Source organism: Onychomys torridus, chromosome X (genome assembly GCF_903995425.1).
Source record: "Onychomys torridus chromosome X, mOncTor1.1, whole genome shotgun sequence".
NCBI classification, from domain to species: Eukaryota; Metazoa; Chordata; class Mammalia; order Rodentia; family Cricetidae; genus Onychomys; species Onychomys torridus.
Window position 1 is genome coordinate 101227063 of NC_050466.1, and position 26559 is coordinate 101253621.

The window sequence follows — 26559 nt, forward strand, 5'->3', positions numbered from 1 at the left end:
GAGAGAGAGAGAGAGAGAGAGAGAGAGAGAGAGAGAAAGTGACAGAGAGAGAGACAGAAAGAGACACAGAGAGAGACAGAGAGACCTTGCAGAGGGAAGAGAGAAGGGGGAAAGGAGGAAGGGGCACAGAGAGGGCCCGCCAGCTTTTGAGGCTGGCCTGTGTCCCAGGATTATGATGTAATTAAGGACAAAAGTCTTACATCCCAGACTTTCACTTATTATTAAAACAAAACAAAACAAAACAAAACAAAACAAAACAAAAAAAAAACAGGCAGATGGGAATAGGGGTGTTGTTCCTCTCAAACACTGCTTCCAGCTGATTTTTTGGGCATTGGTTGACTCTTGGGGGAATGGAAAAGGGGAGCCTTCCAAGGAAGACAGGCATTGTGTGATGCTGTCTGTTGTCCGTTTGTTCTGGAGGCATGTATCCCTCTTGGCTGTGGCTGGGAACCTCGTCTGACAAGATGCTGGTGACAAAAGCTTAGAGAGAAAACAATCATTATTATTTTATGTTTGTAGATCGGGCCTTTCCAGATGGATTTTGAAACATGTTAAGCTTTATCAGAGACAGATTATTTTAAAGCACCTGTTTCCTTTACTATTTTGGCATCCAGGAGACAGGTGATCAATTGTTAAAAGCATCTCACAGTAATAGATGTTTACATTAAAGTCTTTTTGTAGCACCCAGACACTTTTGGGTCTGGGGGTGTAAATAACTTTTAGTTGTTACAGTTCCTTACTTGATGATCTTTGGACTCCGGTTCTGTGGTGGTCCTGTATCATTGGCTGAACAGTAACTTAGAACAGGGAACTGGGAAGAGAAAAGCTTGTGGTTCATGAGAACTTATTTTTTTGAATTAGGGACAAGGCAAAGATCATGGCCCTGTCCGTATGCACATGAGAAACACAGGCAGTAACTTTGAAGTGAGACAATGAGCTCTTATCTTAGTTGGAAATCTTTTTTTTTTTTAAGTAACTCTGAAAGTGCAATTAAATCTGGTGAGGTAAGTAAGGCTGTCCTCTGTACCCAACAGTAGAAAGAAGTGACATCCTAAAACTCTCATTACCGAGTCAATAGCTCTGGTGTCCAGAAGTAAAGAAACAGATCACTTCCCTGCTGTGTTCTCAGTTCCCTGCCATGTCAGTAGCCAAGCCTAGGTTTGTTGGAGGTCTTAGCTTGGTGTACCCATGCATCTTGGCGCCTGGGGGCAGTCAGCTGACTGGTTGTCTTTCTAGGCAGCACCTTTAACAAGGCTGTTGATGGCCTGGCAGGGCATTCGCTAGACGTGGCCTTTTTCTCACTTAAAACAGGGACCCAACAGCTTTCAGGAATCAGCAAGTGCCAGCACTTGGCAATTTTGTTTTCGGGCTTTTATCTCTTCCCTGGCACACCTTACATGCAACAGATGACTCTTTTGCCTGTGGGGTCAGGAGCCTTGGTCTCCAGATACTTAACTTTTAGCCAGGAGGTCTGGGAATAAGAGATGGATTTACTCCATGTCCTGATTTTTTTTCCCCCACTGATGATTGGTGGCTTAAGGACAGCTTTTGGAAGACCTGCCAGTAGGCAGACTGTAAACTGATCCTTTTGGAAGACTTGTATGAGGCTATAAGCTGAGTTTTTGGCTTAGGAGCCATCATGACTACTGAAAACTTATTTGTTTAGATCTCAGCCACTTTCAGACCCATCTGTGCTTCTTAAGGCATTTGAGAATGAGTGGGTGGAGTTAAGGTGAGTTAGGGTGAGAATCTTAGAAGCCGCCCAAGCCTGTGCATTTGAGCCTGCCCTGTGGGTGGAAGTCAGATAGAAAAGGTTGCATATGGCCGATGCAGAAGTGAGGAAGAAGGGTTTACAGCTTTAGCAGAAAGTTTGGATATAAAGCAACTCATATTTGCCCATTTGCTGTCAGAAGTACCCGCCACACTGTTATGCGGCCAGGTTTACTGGTACTGAAAAGCTATTAAGTGGCCAGATTTATTGGTACCTGCCCCATCCGCCAATGTAAGTGAGTGGTATCTGCCCTTTTGTCCTATGGTTGTAGCAGAGAGAAAAAATAAAAAATTAAAAAAAAAACAAACCGGGATCAGACTTCAACTCAGGTGTCCCGAGAATGAAGTAAGATCTAAGATCAGCTGAAGTCCCCCTCCTCTTTGTCAAGGGATGGGAGAGCTGCAGCTGTGCTGCCATTGGTCCATCTGGTAGACCCCAGACGACATTTTTTTCTCCTCATTAGGAGCAAAAATGTGCCTGCCATTGCCAGCACAGCCTGAGGACAACCCCTGGGGTGTCCGTTGCAAAGAATATAGCTCAGACTACAGCCTCGAGAACGGCAGACTCACTGTGAAGAATCATGGAGGTAGTTGTATAGGAGTTCAGCAGAGGCGAGGGATGTCTGCTCGCTCGTGGTCTTAAGGTCTGGCTGGACTGGGGTGAAGGTGGCAAGCGGCAGCAGCCAGTAGGTCCTCGGTTGGCGTATCGAGTCTGAATGGCACCAAATGTTGGTTAAATTTCAGAAGTTGGTTAAAGCGGCGCTGCTGGTGGCTGGCCGGCAGACATGCCAGAGGGGTGTCCTAGTTGGTGGAAGAATCATGAGCCATAGTTACCTTTCTAGAGCTTTATTGAGAGAGAGAGAGGGAGAGAGAGAGAGAGAGAGAGAGAGAGAGAGAGACAGAGAGACAGAGAGACAGAGAGAGAGAGACACAGAGAGAGAGAGACAGAGACAGAGAGACAGAGAGACAGAGAGACAGAGAGAAGGACAGACATAGAGGCTGCATGGAGGGAAGAGAGAAAGGGGAAGGGAGGAAGGGGCACAGAGAGGGCCCGTCCCCTTTTTAGGCTGGCCCATGTCCCAAGATTATGACATAATTAAGGACAAAAGTCTTACAGCCACCACCGCCCGGCAATTTTGTTTTGTTTTGTTTTGTTTTGTTTTTGTTTTTCGAGACAGGGTTTCTCTGTAGCTTTGGAGGCTGTCCTGGAACTTGCTTTGTAGACCAGGATGGCCTCGAACTCACAGAGATCCACCTGCCTCTGCCTCCTGAGTGCTGGGATTATAGGCATGCGCCACCACTCCCCGGCTGTTATGTATATTTTACATAAAGAAAAAATAACATGATTCCTTGAGGCTTTAACAAACAACCTTGGAGTTGTCTCTTTTCCCTCATCCTTCTGCATTGACCTCTGTGCCTGACTCCTCACTAGTTAAAGAACCCTCCTTATGATTCTGTTTCTCTCTTCATATCAACTATAATCCTCTAGTCCCCTCATAACCACCATTGCAAATGGAGCCTTTATTATCTCTGTGTCTCTGTGGTTACTCCATGTTGTATATTTATATCTGAGGATTTGAAGCTTGGAAACACAATTCAGAGAGAATTGTGCTATTTCTCTTTCTGGGTCTGGGTTAACTTACTCAATATAATCTCTTTTGGTACAGCTGTCACTTGCTAATTTCTTGATTTTATTCTTTATAGCTGAATATATTCCATTTTATATCTTTACTACATTTCATTATCCTTCCATTCCTTGAAGAAAATTGCTTCTATTTTCTGCCTATTAAAAATAAAGTGGCTGTGAGCATTGCTGGTAGTATCTGTGCTGTATGGATAGCCATTTCTTGGGGCATATGCCAAGGAGTAGTAGAACTGGATCATTTGGTAGATTTCATTTTAGTGATTCTGTTTCTACCAACCGTGAATGAGAACCCCTCTTTCTCCAAAAATTTCAAAGCATTTGTTGTCATATGTTCTATTTAGTTTAGCAGTTATGACCCAAGTGAAAAAGAATTTTAGAGTTATTTTAATTTTCATTTATCTATTTTAAGGATGGTGAGCACTTTTTGAGGCACTTCTTGTCCATTTTTATTTCTTCTATTGAGAACTCTTTTTTTTATATTACTAGCACATTTTTAAATCAGATTTTTTGTTTTCTTTGACTTTTTGTATTTTGAGTTCTTTATGTATTTCAGATATTATCCTTCTCTCAGATAGAGCTGGCAAAGATTATACCTGTCAAAGTTTATCTCCCATCCTATAGGTTTCTTTTCAACTAGATTATTTCCTTAGCTACAGAGATTTCTAGTTTTATGAGGTACCAGTTGTCAGTTATTAGCCCTAATTCTTTGGAAAAAGAGTCCCTCTTAAAAATATTTTCCTATACCTATGATTCTGCCTATGTTTTCTTCTATCAGTTTTATTTTTCACATTTCAAATTGGGGCCTTTAATCTATTTGGATCTAATAATTGTGCATTTTAATAGGTATGGATCTATTTTCATTCTTCTAATTTACACACAGTTTTCCAGAACATTTTTTTATTATTGAAAATAAATTCTGATCATGCTTTTCCCCTCCCCCAATGCATCCCACAACCTCTTCACCCATTGAATTCCATGACAATTCTTCCTCTCAAAGAAATATATAAACAAAAACTCATATATAAGAAAATCCCCACAAAAAACATAGAAATCAGATCATGGAAACATAAGAAAAAAATGCTCAAACAATGTAATAGGAAACAGAAACTACAAAAAATACATTGTGTTCCTATTGTGTTGGTCAACTAGTCCTGGGAGTGGAGCCTACTCTAAAGTATGGTTAAAACACCTAGTGAGAGTTTATTGGAGAAACTAATTTGTTTTTTCTTTGCATGTGGTTATAAACTGCAGAAAGCTTCTTGGTTTGTAGTGAGAGTTCCTGTCCACCTCCTACTCTGAGAGCTTACACCCTATAGGACTTGAACCTGTGTGGGCCCTGTGGGTGGTGCCACAGTCTCTGTCAGTTCATATGCCTCAGTCCTTTTGTGTCTGGAGTACATTGTGTCTTTGGATTCATCTATCATCTCTGGCTCTTACAACTTTCTCTCATTTCTATTACATCTCCCTGAGCCCTTTAGGAGAGGGGTTTGATAAAGGCAACACATTTAAGATTGAGTGCTTCAAAATATCTCTCTGTGCATTATCCAGTTGTGGGTCTCTGTGTTACTTTCTATCTATTTCAAAAAGAAGTTTCTCTGATGATGGCTGAATGAGGAACTGAATTATAGGTCTAGCAGAATGTTATTAGGAGTCATTATTGCTGTCTTTTAGCAGAATAATAGCATTTCATTTTCCTCTAATCCCATGCTCTCTATAGTATCAAGTTCTTGACCACTTTAACTGTGTGAGGCATGGGTTCTATCTTGTGGAGTGCATCTTAAATCCAATCAGGTTTGCTAGCATTTTACTGAAGATATTTGCAAGTATGTTCATCAGTATTATTAGCCTGTGCTATTGTTGTATCTTTACCTCGAATGGGCATGAGAGTATATTGCCGTCATAGAATGAGTTTTGAGTGATACTTCTATTTCTATTTTTGAAGGGTTTAAGAAGAAATTTTAGTTCTTTGAATGCCTGGATGAATTCTGCTGTTAATCCATCTGTAACTAGACATTTTAGCCAGAAGGATTTACATAACCATATCAGTATCCTCCTTTGTTACAGATCTGTTTAGGTTGTTAATCTCTTCTTGGTTTGACTTTGGTAGTTCATATGCATCAAGAAATTAATCCATTTCTTTTAGAGTTTCCAACTTAATGGACAGCAGGTTTAAAAGTATTTTCTTGCAATATTCTGTATTTCTTTCGTGTCTATTGTAAAATCTCTCTGTTTATGTCTGATTCTGTTAACTTTAGTCATCTCTCTCTGTCTCTCTCTCTCTGTCTCTGTCTCTGTCTCTCTCTCTCTCTCTCTCTCTCTCTCTCTCTCTCTCTCTTTCTCTCTCTCTCTCTCTTACTTTTTTGAGACAGGGTTTCTCTGTGTAGCTTTGTGCCTTTCCTGGAACTTACTTTGTAGACCAGGCTAGCCTTGAACTCTTTAGTCATCTCTTTCAATATTTTGGTTAGTTGTGCTAAGGGTCAGTTGATCTTGTTTATCTTCTCATAGAGCCAGCTCTTTTTTTAAATTTTAACTTTTATTTAAGAATATTTTTATTCATTTTATATACCAACTACAGATATCCCTCTCATCCCTCCCCTCACTCTCCCCCCCCACAGCCTTCCTCCCCTGATCAACCCCACTATAGCCTCCTCCAGAAGGATAAGTTCTCCCATGGGGAGTAAGCAGAGTCTGGTACATTCAATTGAGGCAGGACCAACCACACCCCCCTGCATCAAGGATGAGCAATTGGTGAATACCCTAACTATCATCATAGAGCCTTCATCCAGTAACTGATGGAAGCAAATGCAGAGATCCACAACCGTGCACCAGGCCGAGCTCTGGGAGTCCAGTTGAAGACAGGGAAGATGGATTATAGGACCAGCTCTTAGAGTTTCTATTTCATTAACTTATGCTTTGACTTTTATTTTTTTTACTTGCTGTATAGTGGCTTTGGTTTGTTCTTGTTTTTAAAATTCTTGAGGTGCATCCTTTAGTCATTTATCTGTGCCTTTTCTGCTATTTTAATGTAGGCATTTAGGTTGATGGGTTTCCCTTTACACATTACTTGTATTTATTCTCTTGCCACTTGCAATATTTTTTGTTTATAAATTTAGTGTTGTGACTCTGATGTCTAACAGGGATTTTCTTTTGGGGCCTTGTCTGTTGGGTTTCTGTGTGCCTTTTGCATCTGTATGGAAAAGCCGTCCTTAGTTTAGTGAAGGTCTTGTTAAAGATATGTTTTATGTCATTGATCTGGCACTCTTCTCCCTCTTCTATGTCTACATTTGAAGAGTTAGTTTTTCAAAGTGTGCTGGCTAGTATTGTGTCTACTTGACACACAAATTAGAGTTCTATAATGTGAGAACCTCAGTTGAGAAAATTCCTCCATAAGATCCCCCTGTAAGACATTTTCTTAAGTAATTATCAATGAGGGAGGGCCCAACCCATTGTGGTGGTCCTGGAGTCTATAAGAAAGGAGGATAAGCAAGACAGGGAGAAGCAAGCTAGTAAGAAGCTCCTCTAAATGCCCTCTGCATTAGTTCCTGCCTCCAGGTCCCTGCACTGTGGATTTCTTATCCTGACTTCCTTTGATGATGAACAGTGATATAGAAGTGTAAGCCCAATAAACCCTTTCTTTCCCAACTTACTTTTTGGTCATGATGTTTTGTCACAGCAATAGAAATCCTAAGACAGGTGGCATTCCATATTCCTTACATGTTCCTATGCTGTATTTCCCCTGAATTTTCTTTTTCTAATAGGGATATGAAGCTTTTCAATTCCATTGATGGGTTTTTTCTCTTTTACTCTTCTGGTTCTTTGGGAGCCCATGACCCAGCTCCTAAATAAATCACACACAGAGGCTTATTTTTTACCTATAAATGCCCAACCTTAGCTGGCTTGTTTCTTCCATGCTTTTTTAAAAATTTTAATTATCCTGTCTAGCTTTTGTCACTGGGCTGTTTCCTTTTCTTACCTCTGTATATCTTGATTTGACTTCGGCACGTAGACTACTTTGTCTGTGTCTGATATGATAATCTGCCCTTCCTTAGATTGGGCCAGTGCAAGAAATGTGTCACCTGAGCTGAGCTAGGTTAAGCTGATGGGTGAGCTAAGCCAGGCAAAGAGAGTTCACAAATGGAGAGGTTTAAGGGCTATATGTCTGGATCTATGCTTGTAAGTTTGTATATGTCAGTTGGTTGGATAAAGCAAAGGCAATAAGAAGAAGCTATTTACCCAGGAAAGATGCCACACACCATGGAGGGTTTGCAGACCACAGGTCTGAAACTAGGCTTGTGGGTTTGCAGATTGCAGAGGGAGAAGAGGAAAAAAGGGGAATGCAGCTTAGCCAAGAAAGGTGGCCCCATACTAAGAGAGTTTGTGGGCTTTCATGGGTCTGGAACTAGGGTTGTGAGTTTGCAGATCAATAAAGAATTTCTAAGAGGTACTGCTAATTATAGTTCTACAATGAGGATTTTTAAAGCTTCTCATAGAAAAATCTTTCAATTGAAATCTTTTCATTTCAATATTCGTTTTTAGGTGGAAGTGAATCCTCCTGGGATAAAGATAAGATACAATCTCCACTTGCTGCTCCTGGACCTCAACATGGAATTGCTCATGCAGCACTGGCTGGCCAGCCCAGCCTTGGGAATGCTCCTACCCTCAATCCACTTCAGCAGAATCACCTGCTAAGCAATCGTATGTATACTATACTGACCAAATTGTATGTTGGAAAAGTACAAGGCAAGACTTTCTGGATACCTTGGAATGCAAGCTTAGTCTATTTTGCTTTCACATTGTCTAACATTTCCAAACCATGGGAAGAAGTAAAGAGTAATTTCTTTGAGAATATGAAATACATACCATACAGGTAACTGTGGAGGCACAGTAGTAAAGGCAAATAAAAGTATGTAAGTATGTGTGAGGCTGCTAAACTTAGTAGTAAGGAATGTTGACAAGGACCACACTGACTTGTATCTCAAATTCAGTTTTTAAAAAATGATAGAACATCATGTTACTTTGGATAAGTCATCAAGCAGTTACTACAAATAAAAGGTATGGATGAAAACATAACTACTTCAGGTTATTCTGAATGCTACAAATTGACAAATGTAAATATATCAATAATTAGTTGCATAGAATAATTACTATGTAAATTAATCATTAATATTTCTTAGGAATATGAATATAGATGATTTACACAAGTTCCTATTTAGATTATCTTTACATGGGCTTAAAATTTTCTTAAACCTTTCTGCTGTAAAATAGGTCTTTCATCAAGTTACTTGGGTAAAAATACTATCTTTCTTATAAACAAGAATTCCTGTAGAAGAGTCCTATTATTCCTTTTCCCGGGAGTTTAATTCCACCATTAAACTCTGGTGTTGAAGCAATAGAAGATTATGAAATAAGTACCCCTCATAATATACCACCACCAGAGTAAGGTTGTACAGTAGTAGTTTTTTATAACTGAAAGAACCAAAAGAAAACTGTGGTACAGAAAAAGAGCACCAGAGGAATATTGAATACCACATATTAGATACCTAAAATATTCTAACTCAAATCCTGTTCAACCTAAAACATTTCCCTAAAGACAAAGTTTTCTTAGCCTTCATGTACCTGATAAATCACTTGGGAATTTCAGGAAGCAAACATAGAAAACACATCTCATGAAAAAATGCTTGAAATACAGCCCAAGAATTGATAAGGTAGCACAGTAGCTGAAGTGCTTGTCATGGGATTATTATTATCATCATCATTATTGTTATTATTATTAAGACATTTTTCATTCATTTTACACACCAATCAAAGATCCCCCTCTTCCCTCCTCCTGCTCCTCCCACCCTCCCCTGTTGAACCATTCCCCCACTCCCTCCCACAAGAATGCAAGGCCTCTCATGTGGAGGCACATTCACTAGAGGCAAGTCTAAGCCCTTCCCCTGCCTCAAGGCTGTACATGGTGTCCCACAAAGACAGCTCATGCACTAGAGATGGATTCTGATCCTACCACCAGGGAGCCTCCCAAGAAGATCAAGCTACACAACTGTCTTGCCATGGAAAGGGCCTAGTGAAGTCTCATGTAGGCTCCATAGCCATTGGTCCAACTTTCATGAGTTCCCTCTAGATTGGTTTGGTCTTCCCTGCATGTTTCCCCATCATGATCCTGATGCACTTGCTCATAGAATCCCTCTTCTCTCTCTTTGACTGGACTCCTGAAGCTCTGTCTAGTGATTGGATGTGAATCTCTGCATTTGCTTCCATAAGTCTTTGGAGAAAATTTCTGTGTTGACAGTTAGGGTGTTCACCAGTCTGATCTCTGGGGCAAGCCACTTCAGTTCAGGTACCCTCTCCACTATGGCTAGTAGCCCAGGCTGGGATCATCCTTGGAAATTCCTGGCAACTTCCCTAGTACTGGGTTTCTCTCTATCCCTATGATGTCTCTCTCTATCATGGTGTCTCTTTTACTGCATTTCCACTCCCTCCCTGTTCCAGCTCAGTCATCCCCTTCCCTTATGCTCTCATCCCCTACCCCTACCCTCCATTGCCCACCCCTCACCCCAGTTAACTCATGGAAATCTCATCTATTTCCCCATCCCAGGGCACTCCATGTGTCCCTCTTTGGGTCTTCCCTGTTAGTTAGCTTCTCTGGACTTGTGGGTTGTTGCCTGATTACCCTTTGCTTTATATCTAGTATCAACTTATTAGTGGGTAGACACCATGGTTGTCCTTCTGAGTCTGGGTTACCTAACTCAGAATGATATTTTCTAGTTCCATCCATTAGCCTGCAAATTTCATGATGTCATTGTTTGTTTTTCTCTGCTGAGTAGTACTCCATTGTGTATATGTACCACATTTTCTTAATCCATTCTTCAGGTGAGGAGCATCTAGGTTGTTTCAGGGTTCTGTCGATTACAAATAATGCTGCTATGAACATAGTTGAGCATGTGTCTTTGTAGTATGATTGAGTATTCGTTGGGTATATGCCCAAGAGTGGTATAGCTGGGTCTTGAGGTAGATTGATTTCCAATTTTCTGAGAAACCGCCATATTGATTTCTAAAGTGGCTGTACAAGTTTGCACTCCCACCAATGGTGGAAGAATGTTCCCCTTGTTCCACATCCTCTCCAACATAGGTTCTCTGTGGTGCTTTTGATCTTAGTCATTCTGACTAATGTAAGATGGTATCTCAGAGTCATTTTGATTTGCATCTCCCTGATAATTAAGGATGCTGAGCAATTCCTTAAAGGTCTTTCAGCCATTTGAAATTCTTCCTTTGAGAATTCTCTGTTTAGCTCTATATCCCATTTTTTAATTGGATTATTTCTAACTTTGATGTCTAGTTTCTTTGTATATTTTGGAGATAAGCCCTCTGTCAGATGTGGGGTTGGTGAAAATCTTTTCTTATTCTGGAGGCTGTCGTTTTGTCTTATTTATTGTGTCCTTTGCCTTATAGAAGCTTCTCGGTTTCAGGAAGTCCCATTTGTTAAGTGTTGCTGTCACTGTCTCTGCTACTAGTGTTATATTTAGGAGGTGGTCTCCTGTGCCAATGCATTCAAGACTACTTTCTCTTCTATCAGATTCAGAGTAACTGGATTTATGTTGAGGTCTTGATACACTTGGACTTCAGTTTTGTGCATGATGATAGATATGGATTTATCTTCAATCTTCTACATGTTGACATCCAGTTATGTCAGCACCATTTGTTGAAGATGCTTTTTTTCCATTGTACAGTTTTGGCTTCTTTGTCAAAAAACAGATATTAATAGGTGTGTGGGTTAATATCAGGGTCTTCAATTTGATTCCATTGGTACACATGTCAGTTTTTATGCCAATACTAAGCTGTTTTTATTACTATAGTTCTATAGTAGCACTTGATGCCAGGGATAGGGACGTCTCCAGAGGTGGTTTTGTTGTACAGGATTCTTTTAGCTATTCTGTTTTTTGTTTGTTTGTTTGTTTTGTTTTGTTTTGTTTTGTTTTTTCAAATGAAGTTGAGTGTTGTTCTTTCCAGGTCTATGAATAATTAAATTGTGTTGGGATTTTGTAGCTATAGTTTTCCTGGTCCTGGCCCACATTCAGGACAAATCTCTCTCATCTGCCAGTCCCACAGTCACTCAGATGCAACCAAGTAAACACACAGAGACTTAATTTATTTACAAACTGTATGGCCATGGCAGACTTCTTGCTAACTGTTCTTATATGTTAAATTAACCCATTTCTGTTAGTCTATAAGTTGCCATGTGGCTTGTGGCTTACCAGTATCTCAACATCTTTTTCTCATGGTGGTGGCTGGCAGTGTCTCCTGACTCAGCCTTCCTGTACCCAGAATTCTTTTCTCTTCTTGCCCTGCCTACAGTTCCTGCCTGGCTACTGACCAATCAGCATTTAATTTATACAGAGTGATATCCATAGCACTTCCCCTTTTCTTTTTGTTCAAAAAGGAAGATTTTAACTTTCACATAGTAAAATTACATATGACAAAACAATTATCAAGCAAGAATTACAGTTACAATATCTTGTCTATTTATAATAGCTAGTCTATTTGTATTTGGCAAAATTAGAGAAAATATCCTATCTATCCTATATTTGTGAGTACAAGGTTTCATATCTAACTTATCTTTTATCATAACTAAGGAAAAATTATAACTATTTAGTTTTCAACTACATCAAAGACCTCAGAAGGATATAATATTACCTGAGAACCGGGAGAAGGATGCAAGCAACTTTTGAGAATATTGCAAGAGTAGACAGAGACAGCTGGCAGCCTGGACTGTCATCCAAAGATCTTTTGTAAAGTTGGGGCATCTGTCTTTAGCCCATAGGACTAGAGTTTCTCAGTCACTTTTCTCAGTGTCCTATAGAATGTCTGGCAGTTTCCTCTGCGAAGCAGGAACCTGAAGGACCATTTTGCCAAGCAAAGTTCAGTGGTCACCTTCCTATGGGTCCTGCATGTCCAGTCGATCAAGCAGCCCAGGCATGAACAGTTTCTTGCCCAAGTGGCTATTTTTGCTAAGGTGAAGATAAACTCTATATAGAGTGTCTTTGATGCCCATCCTTCTCTCTGAAGTAAATTGGTGCTGCCAGGAGCAGATGTGTCTCATTGTCCAGAAAGTCTAAATTTTTTTAAGAAATTGTAAGTGCCATATTCTGTAGGTCTTTGAAGTGTTTGAAGATTACCTATCTACCTGAAATATATCTATGCATACCTAGAAAACTTAACTAACATGGCTACAAGTATAAATATCATAGATGACTACTTATTAATTTATTTCTTAATTATCCGTTAAAATTTTAAATGAGCTGTACAAACATAATACCTTAAACAAGACTAGAACTTTGCACACAGTATAACAGAATTAACTTTAATTTTGTATCAATAAACTAAAATCTATACCAATGTAAAACATTTATTTCCAAACAAGTTTTTACTCTTTAAAAGTAGGTTCAATATTCTACCCTTTCATCCTACTATATCTATATCTATATCATATCCCCTTTTCTTCTTTAGAAAGTGATTGTTGAAATCTCCCACTATTTATTGTGTGGGGTTTGATGTGAGATTTAAGCTTTAGCAATGTTTCTTTTACATATGTGGGTGCCCTTGTATTTGGGGCATAAATGTTCCAAATTGAAACTTCATCTCTGTGGATCTTTCCTGTGATGAGTATGTAATGTCCTTCTCAATCTCTCTTGATTGATTCCAGTTTGAAGTCTATTTTGTTAGGTATTAGGATAGCTACACCAGCTTGCTTCTTATGTCCATGTGATTGGAAAGACTTTTCCCAGCCTTTTACTCTGAGGTAGTATCTGTCTTTGAAGTTGACGTGTGTTTCTTATATGCAGCAGAAAGATTTGTCTAGCTTTCATATCCATTCTGTTAGCCTGTGTCTTTTTTTAAAGGTGAATTAAGTCCATTGATATTAAGGGATATTAATGACCAGTGATTGTTAATTCCTGTTGTCATTTTGTGGTAGTGTGTGTGTTTCTCTTCTTTTGGATTTACTGCTGTGGGATTATCTATTGCCTGTGTTTTCATGGTTGTATCTGACTTCCTTAGGTTGGAATTTTCCTTCTAGTGCTTTCTGTAGGGCTGGATTTATTAATAGGTATTGTTTAAAACTGGTTTTGTCTTGGAATGTCTTGTTCACTTGTCTATGTTGATTGAAAATTTTGCTGGGTATATTAGTCTAGGCTGGCATCCATGGTCTCTTAGTGTCTGCATTACATCTGTCCAGGACCTTCTGGCTTTCAAAGACTCCTTTGAGAATTCAGGTGTTATTCTGATGGGTCTGCCTTTATAGATCACTTGGCAACTTTCCTTAGCTGCTCTTAATGGTCTTTCTTTTTTCTGTATGTTTAGTTATTTAATTATTATGTGGCAAGGGGACTTTTTTGTGGGTCTAGTTTTATCTTGTATCTTCATAGGTATTTTCTTCTTTAAGTTGAGAAAGTTTTCTTCCATGGATTTTGTTGAATATATTTTCTGTGCCTTTGAATTGGTATTCTTCTTCTTCTATCCCTATTATTCTTAGATTTGGCCTTTGTATGGTGTCCCAGATTTCCTGAACATTTTGTGTTAAGACTTTGGTGTTTTCTTTGACTGCCGAATCTATTTCCTGTATTGTATCCTCTACACTAGAGAGTCTGTCTTCCATCTCTTATATTCTGTTGATTATGTTTGCATCTGTGTTTCCCATTTCAGGTTTTCTATTTCCAGCATTTCCTCTGTTTGTGTCTTCATTGTTTCTATTTCAATTTTCAGATCTTGAACTATTTCCTTCACATGTTTAATTGCTTTTTCATGGTTTTCTTGGCTTTCTTAGGGTATTTATTGATTTCTTCCAATATTTGTTTTTCTTTTCCTCAATTTCTTTAAGGTAATTTTTCAACGTTTTCTTTAAAGGCCTCTAGCATCTTTGTGAAGCTATTTTTTAGGTCACTTTCTTCTGCTTCTTTTACATTGTGATGTTTAGGTCTTACTGTTGGAGGAGAGCTAGGTTCTGGTGATGCTGTAATGCTCTTTATGTTGTTATAGGTGTTTTTGCTAGCATCTGCCCATCTCTTCCTCTAATGAGTGCAAGAGGTGCCTGAGTGAGCTGCTATTGGTCAACTCTGTGCTGGTGTCTGTGTCCCAGGGGGCTCCTTTGAGTCCTATCTTAGCTCTTGGTCTAATTGGAGCTGGCAGATTCTGCATCTCAGGGAGCTGCACTTGGCACAACCCAAGCTAGCTGATTCTGTGACTCAGGGAGTTGCTCTTGGTCTTATCAGGGCTCTTGGTCCTGTCATAGCTGGTGTTTTCTGTGTCTCAGTAAGCCACTTTTGGTCCTATGAGAGCTTTCAGATTCCTTGTCTCTGGAAGTTACTGGGGTCACAGTCAGGTGGGTATTGGGGTAGGGCTTGGGTCCTGTAGATTTCAGGGGATCCTGGCTGTGGGGACTGGCTGGGTCCCAGGGCCTGGGTCCCAGAGGCAGGACTCTCTGGGACAGAGAGGAGTCACTCACCTTTTGGTCCAATGGGAGCTGGTATAGTCCTTGTTTCAGGAAGTTACTGGGATCACAGGCAGATGGGTATGGGGAAGGGCTTGGGTCTTGTAGAGTGCAGGGTCCTATGAGGAGGGATTTCCTGCTGGCCAGCAACTGGGGCAGAATTGGGTGGGGGGTCACAGGGACTGGCCTCATGAGATCTTGAGAGCTTGAATGAAGATCCCTAGATCACATGACAAAGCTGGCCACAGTAATGGCTCTATAATCTGAGCACTTCATGGGATGAGGGCAGAGGCACTTGGTTTCTTGAATCTCTTATTTTATTTCATTTTTAACTTTTTTTATATCTATTCTTTGTGTCTTGCAAAGAGTCATCAGTCTGGTTTGAGTCCTCTGCTATACTATCTATGCAGTTCCCTCACTCGAACTCCTTTTAGTTATCCTGTTGTTGCCTTGTGTCATGGAGATCCTGAAGCTTCAGGTCTGTAGATCCTGCCTTCCACATCCAGCAGATCACAGATGGGGTGGATGTTGGGGTGGGCCAAGTCATAGCCCTGGTTCTGGGCCTGGGTAGTTGCAGGGTTTGTCATCCAGCTAGCTCCCCTTAACGCTCTTCGCTCTTCTTAAGCCCATCTAACAGAATCAGTGAGCTATAAAAACACACTGAATCTGATCAAAGATAAAAGTGGAGAATAGTCTTGAATTTGCTGGTACAGGAAAAGAATTTCTGAATAAAATACCATTATTAAAGTCACTAAGATTAATAATTAATAAATGGACCTCATGAAATTGACAGGTGCACAGCAAAGGACACCATCATTCAAGATGGGAGCCAACAGAATGGGAAATGATTTTTACCAGCTACACATATGATAGAACACAAATATCCAAAATGTATGAAGATCTTAAAAAACTAGATATCAAGAAAACAAATGACACAATTGAAAACAGTGTACAAATTTAAATTGAATTCTCAAAAGAGGAAACATAAATGTTTGTGGAACACTTAACTGTTCAACATCCTTAGCTGTAAGGGAGATGCAAATCAAAAATGCTTAGAGAGTTCATCTTATACCTGCCAGAATATCTAAGATCAATCAAAAAGGGATAGCTCATGTTGACAAGGATGAGAAGCAGGAGGAACACTCATGCATTGCTGGTTGGAGTGCAAATTTGTGTAACCACTGTGGAAATCAGTGTAGTGGTTCTTCAAGAAGCTGAAAATAGATCTCCCTCAAGATTCAGCAATATCACTCTTGGGCATATAGCCAAACAATGCTCCATCCTACCTGAGAAATACTTGCTCAACCATGCACATTGCTGCTTTATTTATTTGTTTGTTTGTTTGTTTGTTTGCTGGTTTTTATTAAGAAAATTATTTTTTTCATTTTTTTTTTATTAAGAAATTTTCTACTCACTTCACATACTAACCACAAATTCCCCCCTCCTTCTTCCTCCCATCCTAGCCCTTTCTCCCAAGCCACCCCACATCCCCACATCCCCCAAATCGAGGTCTCCCATGGGGAGTCAGCAGAGCCCAGCACACTGAACCTAGGCAGGTCCACCCCTTTTCCACTGCACCAAGGCTGTGCAAGGTGTCACACCACAGGCATAAGATTCCAGAAGCCTGCCCATAGACCAGGGACAGATCCCGATCCCCCTGCCTGGGTGCCCCCCAGACAGTTCGAGCCTAACAACCGTCTTCTGTATCCAGAGGGCCTAGTCCAGTCCCATGGGGGCTCCACAGCCACCAGTCCACTGTTCATGGGATTCCACTAGTGTGGCCGGTCATCTCTGCACATCCTCCCATTATGATCTTGCTTTCCCTTGCCTGCAGTGTCTCTCCTCTCTCTTATCGATTGGATTCCCTTTACATACTTATCAAAGATTCCCCTCTTCCCTCCTCTTACTCCTCCAGAAATAGATGGGTAAACTGAAGATAAGGCATAGGCAATGGAGGGTAGGTGATGGGGGATGAGAACATAAAGGATGGTTGAGCTGGAACAAGGATGGAGATGGATAGCAATGCTGCTCTATTTATAATAGGTAGAAACTGGAAATTTGTTGTCCCTCAACAGATAAGTGGATAAAGAAAATGTATACTACACAATGGAATATTACTTATCCATTTTAAAAAGTGAAATCATGGAATTCAAAGACAAATAAAAGCAGAAAAATCATCCTCTGTGAGGTAACTTAAACTCAGAAAGACAGACATCATCATGTCCACATATATTTGCTTATTTGTGGATATTAGCTGTTAATGATAACTGATCTACAATGCATATTGTTATAGAGGCTAGATACAGAGTAATGGATTTGGGCCAGGTTGGGACAGAAAAAGGCACAGATAGATCTTCCTAGGAAAGGGAAATAGAATAGATAGTTATGAGTGGAATGTAGGGGGATTTGAATGGGAGGATCAAGTGAGGAAAGAAAGGGAAGAAGGTATGAGGAGAGAATATGGGAAGAAAGAGCTGAAAACTTAATATAGTAGATGCTTCCTAAAATACATACATATATGAAAGTGATCTAAAAGAAATTGCCAAGTAACAGAGAAGACAGAGTCCCAACTGGATACCTCTTGTCACCAATGATGTTTCCAGGACCAGGACTGAGTTGTAGCTAATTGAGTTGTAGGTCAAAGTGTTTCATGAGAATCCCCAAACAATCTGGTTTGTTGCCAAAACTATATATTGCTCTCCACAAACTGATGGCAAATACCTATTACTAAAGACAACACTCATACTACTCATTGAACATGGAGAAAATGAACTTGTGCTAGCATATTTGGCACAAGAAAGTACTATGCACTCTACCAAAGGAAAACCATAAATGCCAACCCTTCCACAAATGCTTTGATTTAATATGGTGACTGGCCTTCAAGATATGCTAGAGTAATGTGACACAAAACTTGTGGGAGTAACCAACCACCAACTTATATCAGATTTGCCCCAGTCTGAGAGATGGAACCAATAATTGACACTATATGAATAACCAAGATCTGAGATTAGCCTTGGGACCTAGGGTAGAAAAAAATACTATTGGTCTAAACAAACAAACAAAATACATAGCAATAAAATGACTCCTAATGACATTCTGATATAATCATATGTCAGTGCCTTCCTCTGCCATCATCAGAGACGCTTCCTTCTGCAGCAGGTGGAAGCAAACACAGACCCACAGATGACATTATGCAGAAAGTGAGAAACCTTAGGATACTCAGATGGTGTCTCCATCCAATCCCTCCCCTCAGGGCTCAGGGAACTATGTGAAGGCACAAAGAGTGTCCTTTGCACATTTATTATGATTTCCAGTTTAGTGTTTTTATGGGATTCCAGAGTGTATGAATGAGTGGGTCTCTGCATTGATATCTACTAATTTTTAGAAAATTTTTATTCATTTATGTGCCAACCACACACACCCCTCTCACCCCTCCTCATACTCCTTCCAGCCTTTCCCCCTCCACTCCTCATCCCCTCCTCCAAAAGTGTTAGGTCTCCATATCTGTTTCTTATGCATTTTCTTGAACTCTTTTACTTTGGTTTGTTTGTTTCATCCTATAGAGATGTATTAGTGTTTGTTTTATCTTATTTTTTTTAATTATTAAAAAATCCCCAACTGAAAAACAAAAGTCGTGGGCTAGTTAGGAAAAAAAATGTGACATTCAAGATTTTGAAATATAAAAGAAAAAGAAAGCAGAAACATAAATGGAAAACTATTTGAATTGTCAGTGATTGTTGTTATTCTAATAGGCAGTCTGAACCTGGGAGAATGGAGCCCCAAAATAAGGCAGACTAAAGGCTCATGCAATAGCCAACTTTATTCAGGGCATCAGAAAATTTATATTCTGAGGGTATTTGCAAGGTTAGGCAAAGTTATATGAGCAAAGGTCACTTAAGTTCAAGATATGTATATATATATATATATATACACACACACACAGCAGTCACTGTCAAGGGCAAGCCCACTTGAGTCTGAGCTGTATACTGCCACCAGAACAAGTTGTGCTTGAACACATCATTCTTAATAATAATGGGTAAGATAATGGGTAATCTAGAGTAAACCCATTCCTACTTATTACTTCTGATAGGGGCACAAAAATCACATTTCAAGAACAATCCATGTTATGGAGGAACAGAGATTACCAGACCTTTTGTTTACTTGTTCACTTGAAGTTCTCTCATATGCTCTCAGAAATCTCCTCACACAGCTTCATTCATGGACCATGTTCTGACAAATGATATGCTTTTCTTTCTAAAATCAATGAAAGATGAGAAAAAACCATGTCACAATGTGTCACAGCACACTACTATGTTAAATACCAAAGCAGTCTACAAGTCTGCATATAATTCAAACTGCAGAAAATCAAGACAGAAAATTCTAGAAGGTGATAGTAGAAGAAATGGAAATATTTCCTTACATAGGAACAAAACTAGGAAATACATTGTATTACTCTCCAGAAAGTAAATGAACATGAAATTCCATGAGCTAGTCAAGTATTGAAAGAAGTAAAATATAATATAAAATTCAGCAAAGGACAAATCATAATTCTCTAACACTAATAACACTGAAGGAATATGAAACTATGGCCACAGACCTGGCATGCAAGAAATGTGGGATAGACAGTAATTCATAAAGAAGGAAATAGATACAACTGGAATACTCTAAAATCAATAAAATAACAAATATTTTTCTTATTCTTAATTTAACATAATTATCTAGTCAGAAAAATAACTAATTTGGTGATTATTCCTTGTAGTTAAGTGAAATCAATTGCACTGAGAGAAGATTTGAAAATATTCCTTTTACATTGCACTTGTACTATCCATATATTTATGCAGTAATGTTTCCCACTACATTTAGATAAGTTCTAAATCTACATGAAAAGTTCTCCAGAGATGGGCCCCCTTACAGTTGATTCCAGCCCAAATATGAGCGGCAGTAAATGTACTCATCAGACTATATTTGTGTGTGTATGTGTGTGTGTGTGTGTGTGTGTGTGTGTGTGTGTGTGTGTGTGTTTAACTAAAGAGGTAGATAATGGGTTTGAGAGAGAGTGGGGGATATGTGAGGGTTTGGAGGGGAGAGAGAGGAGTAGAAATGTTATAAATACAGAGCTCATATACAACAATCTGAAAAATCATTAAATTTAAAATAGCCTAAGCCAAATATAAAATGAACTATAATTGCCCTGAGAGGGAGAGGAGAGACTAGGGAGAGCTAGGAGCGGAATTGTTACAAATTGTGTCGAAATTCTTCCATTAAAACAAGAGAAGGCAACACAAATGGAGGAGGGGTTAAAAGAGATTAAGAAAACATTAAAACAACAAATAAAAATAGAAGTAGAAGCCACTTAAATTAGGTTAATAACCACTTTTCATGGAAATGGCCTGAATTGGCCAATTAAGTGATAGGAACTGATTTGTGTATCCTAATGGCATCAGACATGAATGCTTTTTGCTTTCACTTAATGATGAACTTGCTCCCTTTGAAATAATCTACTGACTGAGCAAAATACAACAAAACTAACAGAAGACACAAGAAAAGTTTATAAAAAGCAAAGAAAATAAGAAAGGTTTACAAAAGAAATAATAAATATTACTCTCTCAGCTCTCACACTGGTCCAACCCGCCTATTGCAAGGGCAATCATCATCTAGCCAGGCAGTGGTGGCACACACCTTTAATCCCAGAACTTGGAAGGCAAAGACAGGTGGATCTCTGTGAGTTTGACTCCAGGCTGGTCTACAGAAGGAGTTCCAGGACAATCAAGGCTGCACAGAGAGACCCTCTCTTGCAAAAATAATAAATATGTTTCCTAAAAGAACCTCATTTATAATACTAATATAGATATATTTAGTAATAACAAGGGAAGGAATAATAACTATAAAACTGAAATAATCAAAAAAAAAAAACCTGGAGTAATATTTTTTCCAAAAGCCAGCTTAAAAGGAACAAAAAAATCATAAATTCTCTTTAAAATGGCATTACTTATCCTCACGTACTTGCACTGAATACAGCATTAAATTATGTGAGGAAAAAATCTGATAAAAGTTACAGAAAATGAATGAATCTACTCTTGGAGACTTTATCAGCTGCCTAGAAGTATTTGGCACATCTATAAGAAGGGAAAACTGAACTGAGCAGAGCAATTAAACAACTGAATTTAATGGACATTTTAAATTACTTTATCCAATAACATATATATATATATATATATATATATATATATATATATATATATATATTCTTAAATTCACATGGTACATCACCAAGATAAACACATTGTGGGCCATACAATCCACATTAACAAATATAAAGAAATAAAATACTATAAAATGCATCATTCATAATGGAATTAAAATACAAATCAGTAGTAGAAAGTAGAATATGGATCAAATGACTAAGACAAAATGAAAATATAAAAACAAATATGAAAATACCAGTTAGCAAAACATGGGGACTATGACAAAAATTGTGCTTAGAGACAAATTTATAGTATTGAAATAATGCATTAAAAACAAGAATGATATAAAATAATGAATACTCCTGTTTGGAAAACTAAAAAGATGCCATTGCAATCATTACCAGGGCATCTCCCAATAACAAGACAGCACTAACTGTGGGTTGGCAAAAGGCATGGAGATGAACAACTCCAGAAATGGTTTCAGGTATCAGCATCTGCTTTATTGCACGAGAACAATCACTTACATCATGGAAGCATATGGACTGTGATTGATTAGCACTTTCAGTGTTCTGAAGTCTGAGAATATCCAGAAGCATGGTGTGTCATGCTTCTTATTTAGAAGTGCAGTGTTCCAGGTAGACTGACTGGCAGGTCATGCCTGAACATTCTCCTAGAAAAAGATAAGTCAAATGAATCTAAAGTAGCTTGGAAACAATTAATAAATAATAGTGTACTAGTTGGTGTATTCAAAACAGAGATTTAGTTTAAATGAGCAATAGAAGTGAAAGCTGATCCTTTACCAAGATCAATGACAACTTATAGACCTGTTAGCAGGTTAAGAAAAAAAAAATGTCATGTTTTCTATTATCAGAAAAAGGTCATCATTACTGATCTCATTTAAAATACCATGATAATAGAAAAACATTATAAACTATCATATTTTTTATATCCTAGATGAAAATTTCTTGAAAGAAACACTTTAGCAATTCTGTAAAAAGAAGGAGTAAATAATCTCAAAGATATATAATATATTAAAGGAATTGAATATATAATATATAATTAATATTTTCCAAAACATAAAATATCAGGTCAAAATGTATACACAGGAGAATATTAGATGTTAAGGAAGAATTTTTATTGGATATCTATGGTCTCTTTATTGATATAGAAATCAAATGGCATTCTAACATACTCAGTGAAGCCAGCATTGTTCAGATGCCACAAGCAATAGCATTACAATAAAAAGGAACTATACCTCAATGTCTATGAAAGAAATGCAAAAATCTTCAATAATGTACAAATATTTATCCTAGAAATGTAAAAATTATATTGATTGGGAAAAATGAACTTGTCTTTTCTAAAGTGATGTTTGTCTGTGGAAAAACAGACCAAAAATTTCACAATATGGTCTTTAGTCTATTAAGGCAATATTTCAGGGTAAAAATTTAATGTGAAATCGGTCATTTTCCTATGTTCTGTCAGTAAACTATTTCAGTCTGAAATTAAAAAAATATTTTTACATATGCAAAAATGTTGAGATACTTATTTGTAAACATAGTAAAGTATGTAAGATCTATAGAAAATAAACTACAAATTAATAATAAAAAACACCCAAGTTTATATAAATGAAGTGACATTCTATGTTCATGAATAAAAAAGCTTAGTGCATTTTAATGTCAATTCTTCTCAACTTAAAGTGCAGATTCAATATAATCATGATTGATATATAAGGAAAGTATTTTGTGCATATTCACAAAGTGTTTTTAATGTATATATGGTAATCAGATGTCAAAAGTAGCCAACGCAATGTGAGAAGAATAACATAGACAGGGGACTGAGAGTATCATACCTTGTGGTTTATTTGATGAATAAATAAAAAATATAGAATAGTATACCCACAAATATGCCTGCATAAATTTCCTCAGTTATTATGTGGTCAAGAAAAAAACCCAGTAATGAAAAGAGGAGTTCTTTTAGCAAATGACACTGAACAAGTGGAAATCCCCATGCAAAAATCAATCATTGAGTCTAAGATAAGACATACAATCTTTATAAAAGCTAACTCAGAATGGATCGCAGTTGTAAACATAATGCCAAAACCATAACAGAAGATAGCAGCATCACAAAAATTTCTGAGATTTTGGGTACAGCAATATATTTTACATACAATAACAAAAATATGACCACGAAAATAAAAATAATTGATAAATTGGAGTTTATAAAATTCAAATCTGCTCTTGAACACACAATTAAGAGAATTATAAAGAAAAACTATAGAGTGGAGATATATTTTTCCCAAGTACATATATGCTAAAAACTGGTAGAATATATATATATATATATATATATATATATGTATATGTATATATATATGTATATGTATATATTCATATATTTAAAAACATAGAGACCCGAACAGAAACTTCAACAAAGATAATATATGGTTGGAAAATAAACTTATGAAAGCAAATTTTGTATCATATATCATTAGGGATTTGTAAGTTAAAATAAGATTTCCTTATGCTGCAATTAGATTATGTAAAATCCAAAACTCTGTTCAAACATAACCTGCTTATAGAATTGTGAACCCTGAAGAAAATGCTTCATTATTGGAAGAAATGGAAATCAGCACAATAACTTTAGAAGTCGGTTTTGGCACATCTTACAAACCAAATAAAAATTTTCATATTTATACCAATCATTATGAAACACAAACACTACATATTTAAATCTTAGGACAACTTTATTTATCATTGCTAAATATTGAATGCAACCAAGATGTACTGAAATATGTAAATGGGTCAAATAATTATGATAATAAATGTTATAGAACAGTTTATGTAAAACACATGACCGAGCATTCCTTAAATAGACTTGAAAGACCCTTATGTGCACCTTTGTAAGTGAAAAACAAAGCATCCAAAAAGGCTAAATAATACATGAACCTGACTATATGACATTAGGAAAAAAGCAAATCTACACAGACAGAACAAAGATCAGTAGTTGCCATAGGTTAAGTAGAAAAGAAAGCTTATGAGAAAAGTACAATACATTTTTTTGATGTATTGGAATTATTCTGTTTGATACCAACACCATAGATACAATATATTATGCATTTTGAATAACTGGTGAGGTATAGATCAAAAAATAAATTCTGGTATGAACTATTAAATTTGATGAATAATTATAAGTAATGATATGCTGGTGGTAACAATATACTACAGAAATGTAAGAAACTAGTAAGAAGGTTAGCTGTTTGTGCAGGCACATTAGAGTTGCAGTATAGCAGAATTTTTGCTTATCTTTTCTATAAGCATAAAAATTCTCTAAAGTCTTTTAATGTTTTGAATTGAGATAGAATAGCATTACTTCCTCCCCTCTGTATGTATATGTATGCATAAAAACATAAATAAAACCTGTTTAGTCTGTTTTGTTGGTGTATATATGTTTTCATGGATGACCACTCTGCACTAGACAACCAATAAGTGGGTTCACTACTGGGAGAAGCCAACTGTCCCTTAATAAAATTAGATTTCATTAAAAAAAAAATTGTTGTGTTTTCCATCTAAAAAAAGGGGGACAATAAACCCTACAACTTATGTTATGTTTAATAAGAGATACAATTCAAGAGAAATCATGTATGTGAGGTAATGTTACAGTGAGTTAAATCTGTAGAGAAATACAAATATTACCATGGGGCTAGAGTGAAAAATCCATGCAAAACATAATAAGATATCAAAACTAGAAATGTAATAATCAAATCCGTAGATGTTGTGCTTTATTCTAGTGGTTACAAGAGGTCTTTGGAAGTCTACAAGTTAGAGTGGAGGGTCACTGAAATGGCTCAGGAAGAATAACCAGGGACATTAGGTATTGTTATTGAAGTGACTGCTGTCTAATATTGCTGTGGGATGTCTTTCTGTATGCTGTGAATATGTGTTGCTCCCATTGGCTAATAAGTAAAGCTGCATTGGCCTATGGCAGGGGAGGATGGAGCCAGGTGGGAAAATCCAAGAGAGATAGTGAGTAAAAAGGAGAGTAAGGGGAAATGCTAAACACCCGTCTAAGGAGCAACATGTAAAAGCCACAAAACACATGGTGATGCATAGATTAATAGATATGGTTTGAGTTAAGTTATAAGAGCTAAATAATAAGAAGTCTGAGCCATAGGCCATACAGTTTGTAAGTAATATAAGCCTCTGTGTGTCTACTTGGGCCCAAGTAGCTGTAAGACTTGTGTGGGAGTTTCATCTGACCATGGAGCCAGACAGTACCAGAAAAACTTCTGGCTACATGGTATCACTATAGAAATGGAAAGATTGTATAGAAATAATCAGACATGTCTTGAGACTAATTGATGTCATATATAGGAGGATAATTGGGTTATTACTGAAATTTGCACCCTTCATAGCTAGGAAGAGGTGATCCATGCCTTTATATATGAATGCTGGTAGTTGCTAGAATACTAAGATACAACAGAAATGATGCTAATAATAGCTTGCATTATATTCTTGTTGTTTAACAGGAATGAGAAAACTCATATTGAAGATTTTTTAAAACTCAGATTTATCTTAATTACCATGCAATTAAAAGTCTATATACATATCTAGCCCATGAATTAAATGAGCCAAATTGCCATACTGTTGTATATTATTGGATTTTAATTTAATGTTTCCAGCTTTAGCAAAAGGTGAACCTAAATCATTAAATATTTGCATATGCTTTGCATGTGTAACTGGCCTGTAATGTAAATATTAGCTTAGAGTTCAAGGAATTATAGCCAATTGATTATTAGTTACTTCTAGTCAGTATCTAAACTTGTGGCTTGTAAGTCCTTTGTGGTTATTTGAAATATTTGATGGATTGTATTTTATAACTGTCAATTAATGGTCAAGAGAAAGCCTGATCTGACCTAGTCTGGTGATCAGATGGCCAAACACCCTAACTGTCGTGCTAGAACTCTCATCCAATAACTGATGGAAGTGGATGCAAAGATCCTTGGCCAGGCCCCAGGTGGAGCTCCAGGTGTCTAATTGTCCAGAAAGAGGAGGGACTGTAAGAGTGTGAATTGTTGAGACCAAGATTGGAAAAGCACAGGGACAAATAGCCAAACGAATGGAAGCACCTGAATTATGAACCCAAAGCTGTGGAGCCCCCAAGTGGATCAGGCCCTCTGGATAAATGATACAATTGAATAGCTTGAACTGTTTGGGAGGCACCCAGGCAATGGGACCTGAACCTATCCTTAATGCATGAGCTGGCTGTTTGGAACCTTGGGCTTACACAGGGACACTTTGCTCAGCCTGGTAGGAGGGGACTGACTGGCCTGTACTGAATCCACCAGGTTTAAATGAATCCCCAGGGGTGCCTTGATCCTAGAGATGGGAATGGAGGGGAGGGGCTGGGGGGAAGGTGGGGGAACCCATGGCTGATATGTAAAATTAGAACACAAATATAATAATAAAAAATAAAAATAA

General features: G+C 37.8%; 1 protein-coding gene across 3 annotated transcripts in view; it reads left to right on the forward strand.

Annotated features, from left to right (window-relative positions):
* The window catches only part of Dach2 (dachshund family transcription factor 2), a 508482-nt gene that overhangs the window by 381194 nt on the left and 100729 nt on the right, over positions 1-26559 (forward strand). For all 3 annotated transcript variants that reach the window (XM_036174726.1, XM_036174727.1, XM_036174725.1), the window contains one exon: positions 7952-8110. In XM_036174726.1, coding sequence (XP_036030619.1) covers positions 7952-8110 — 159 coding nt within the window. The remainder of the gene's footprint in view (positions 1-7951; positions 8111-26559) is intronic.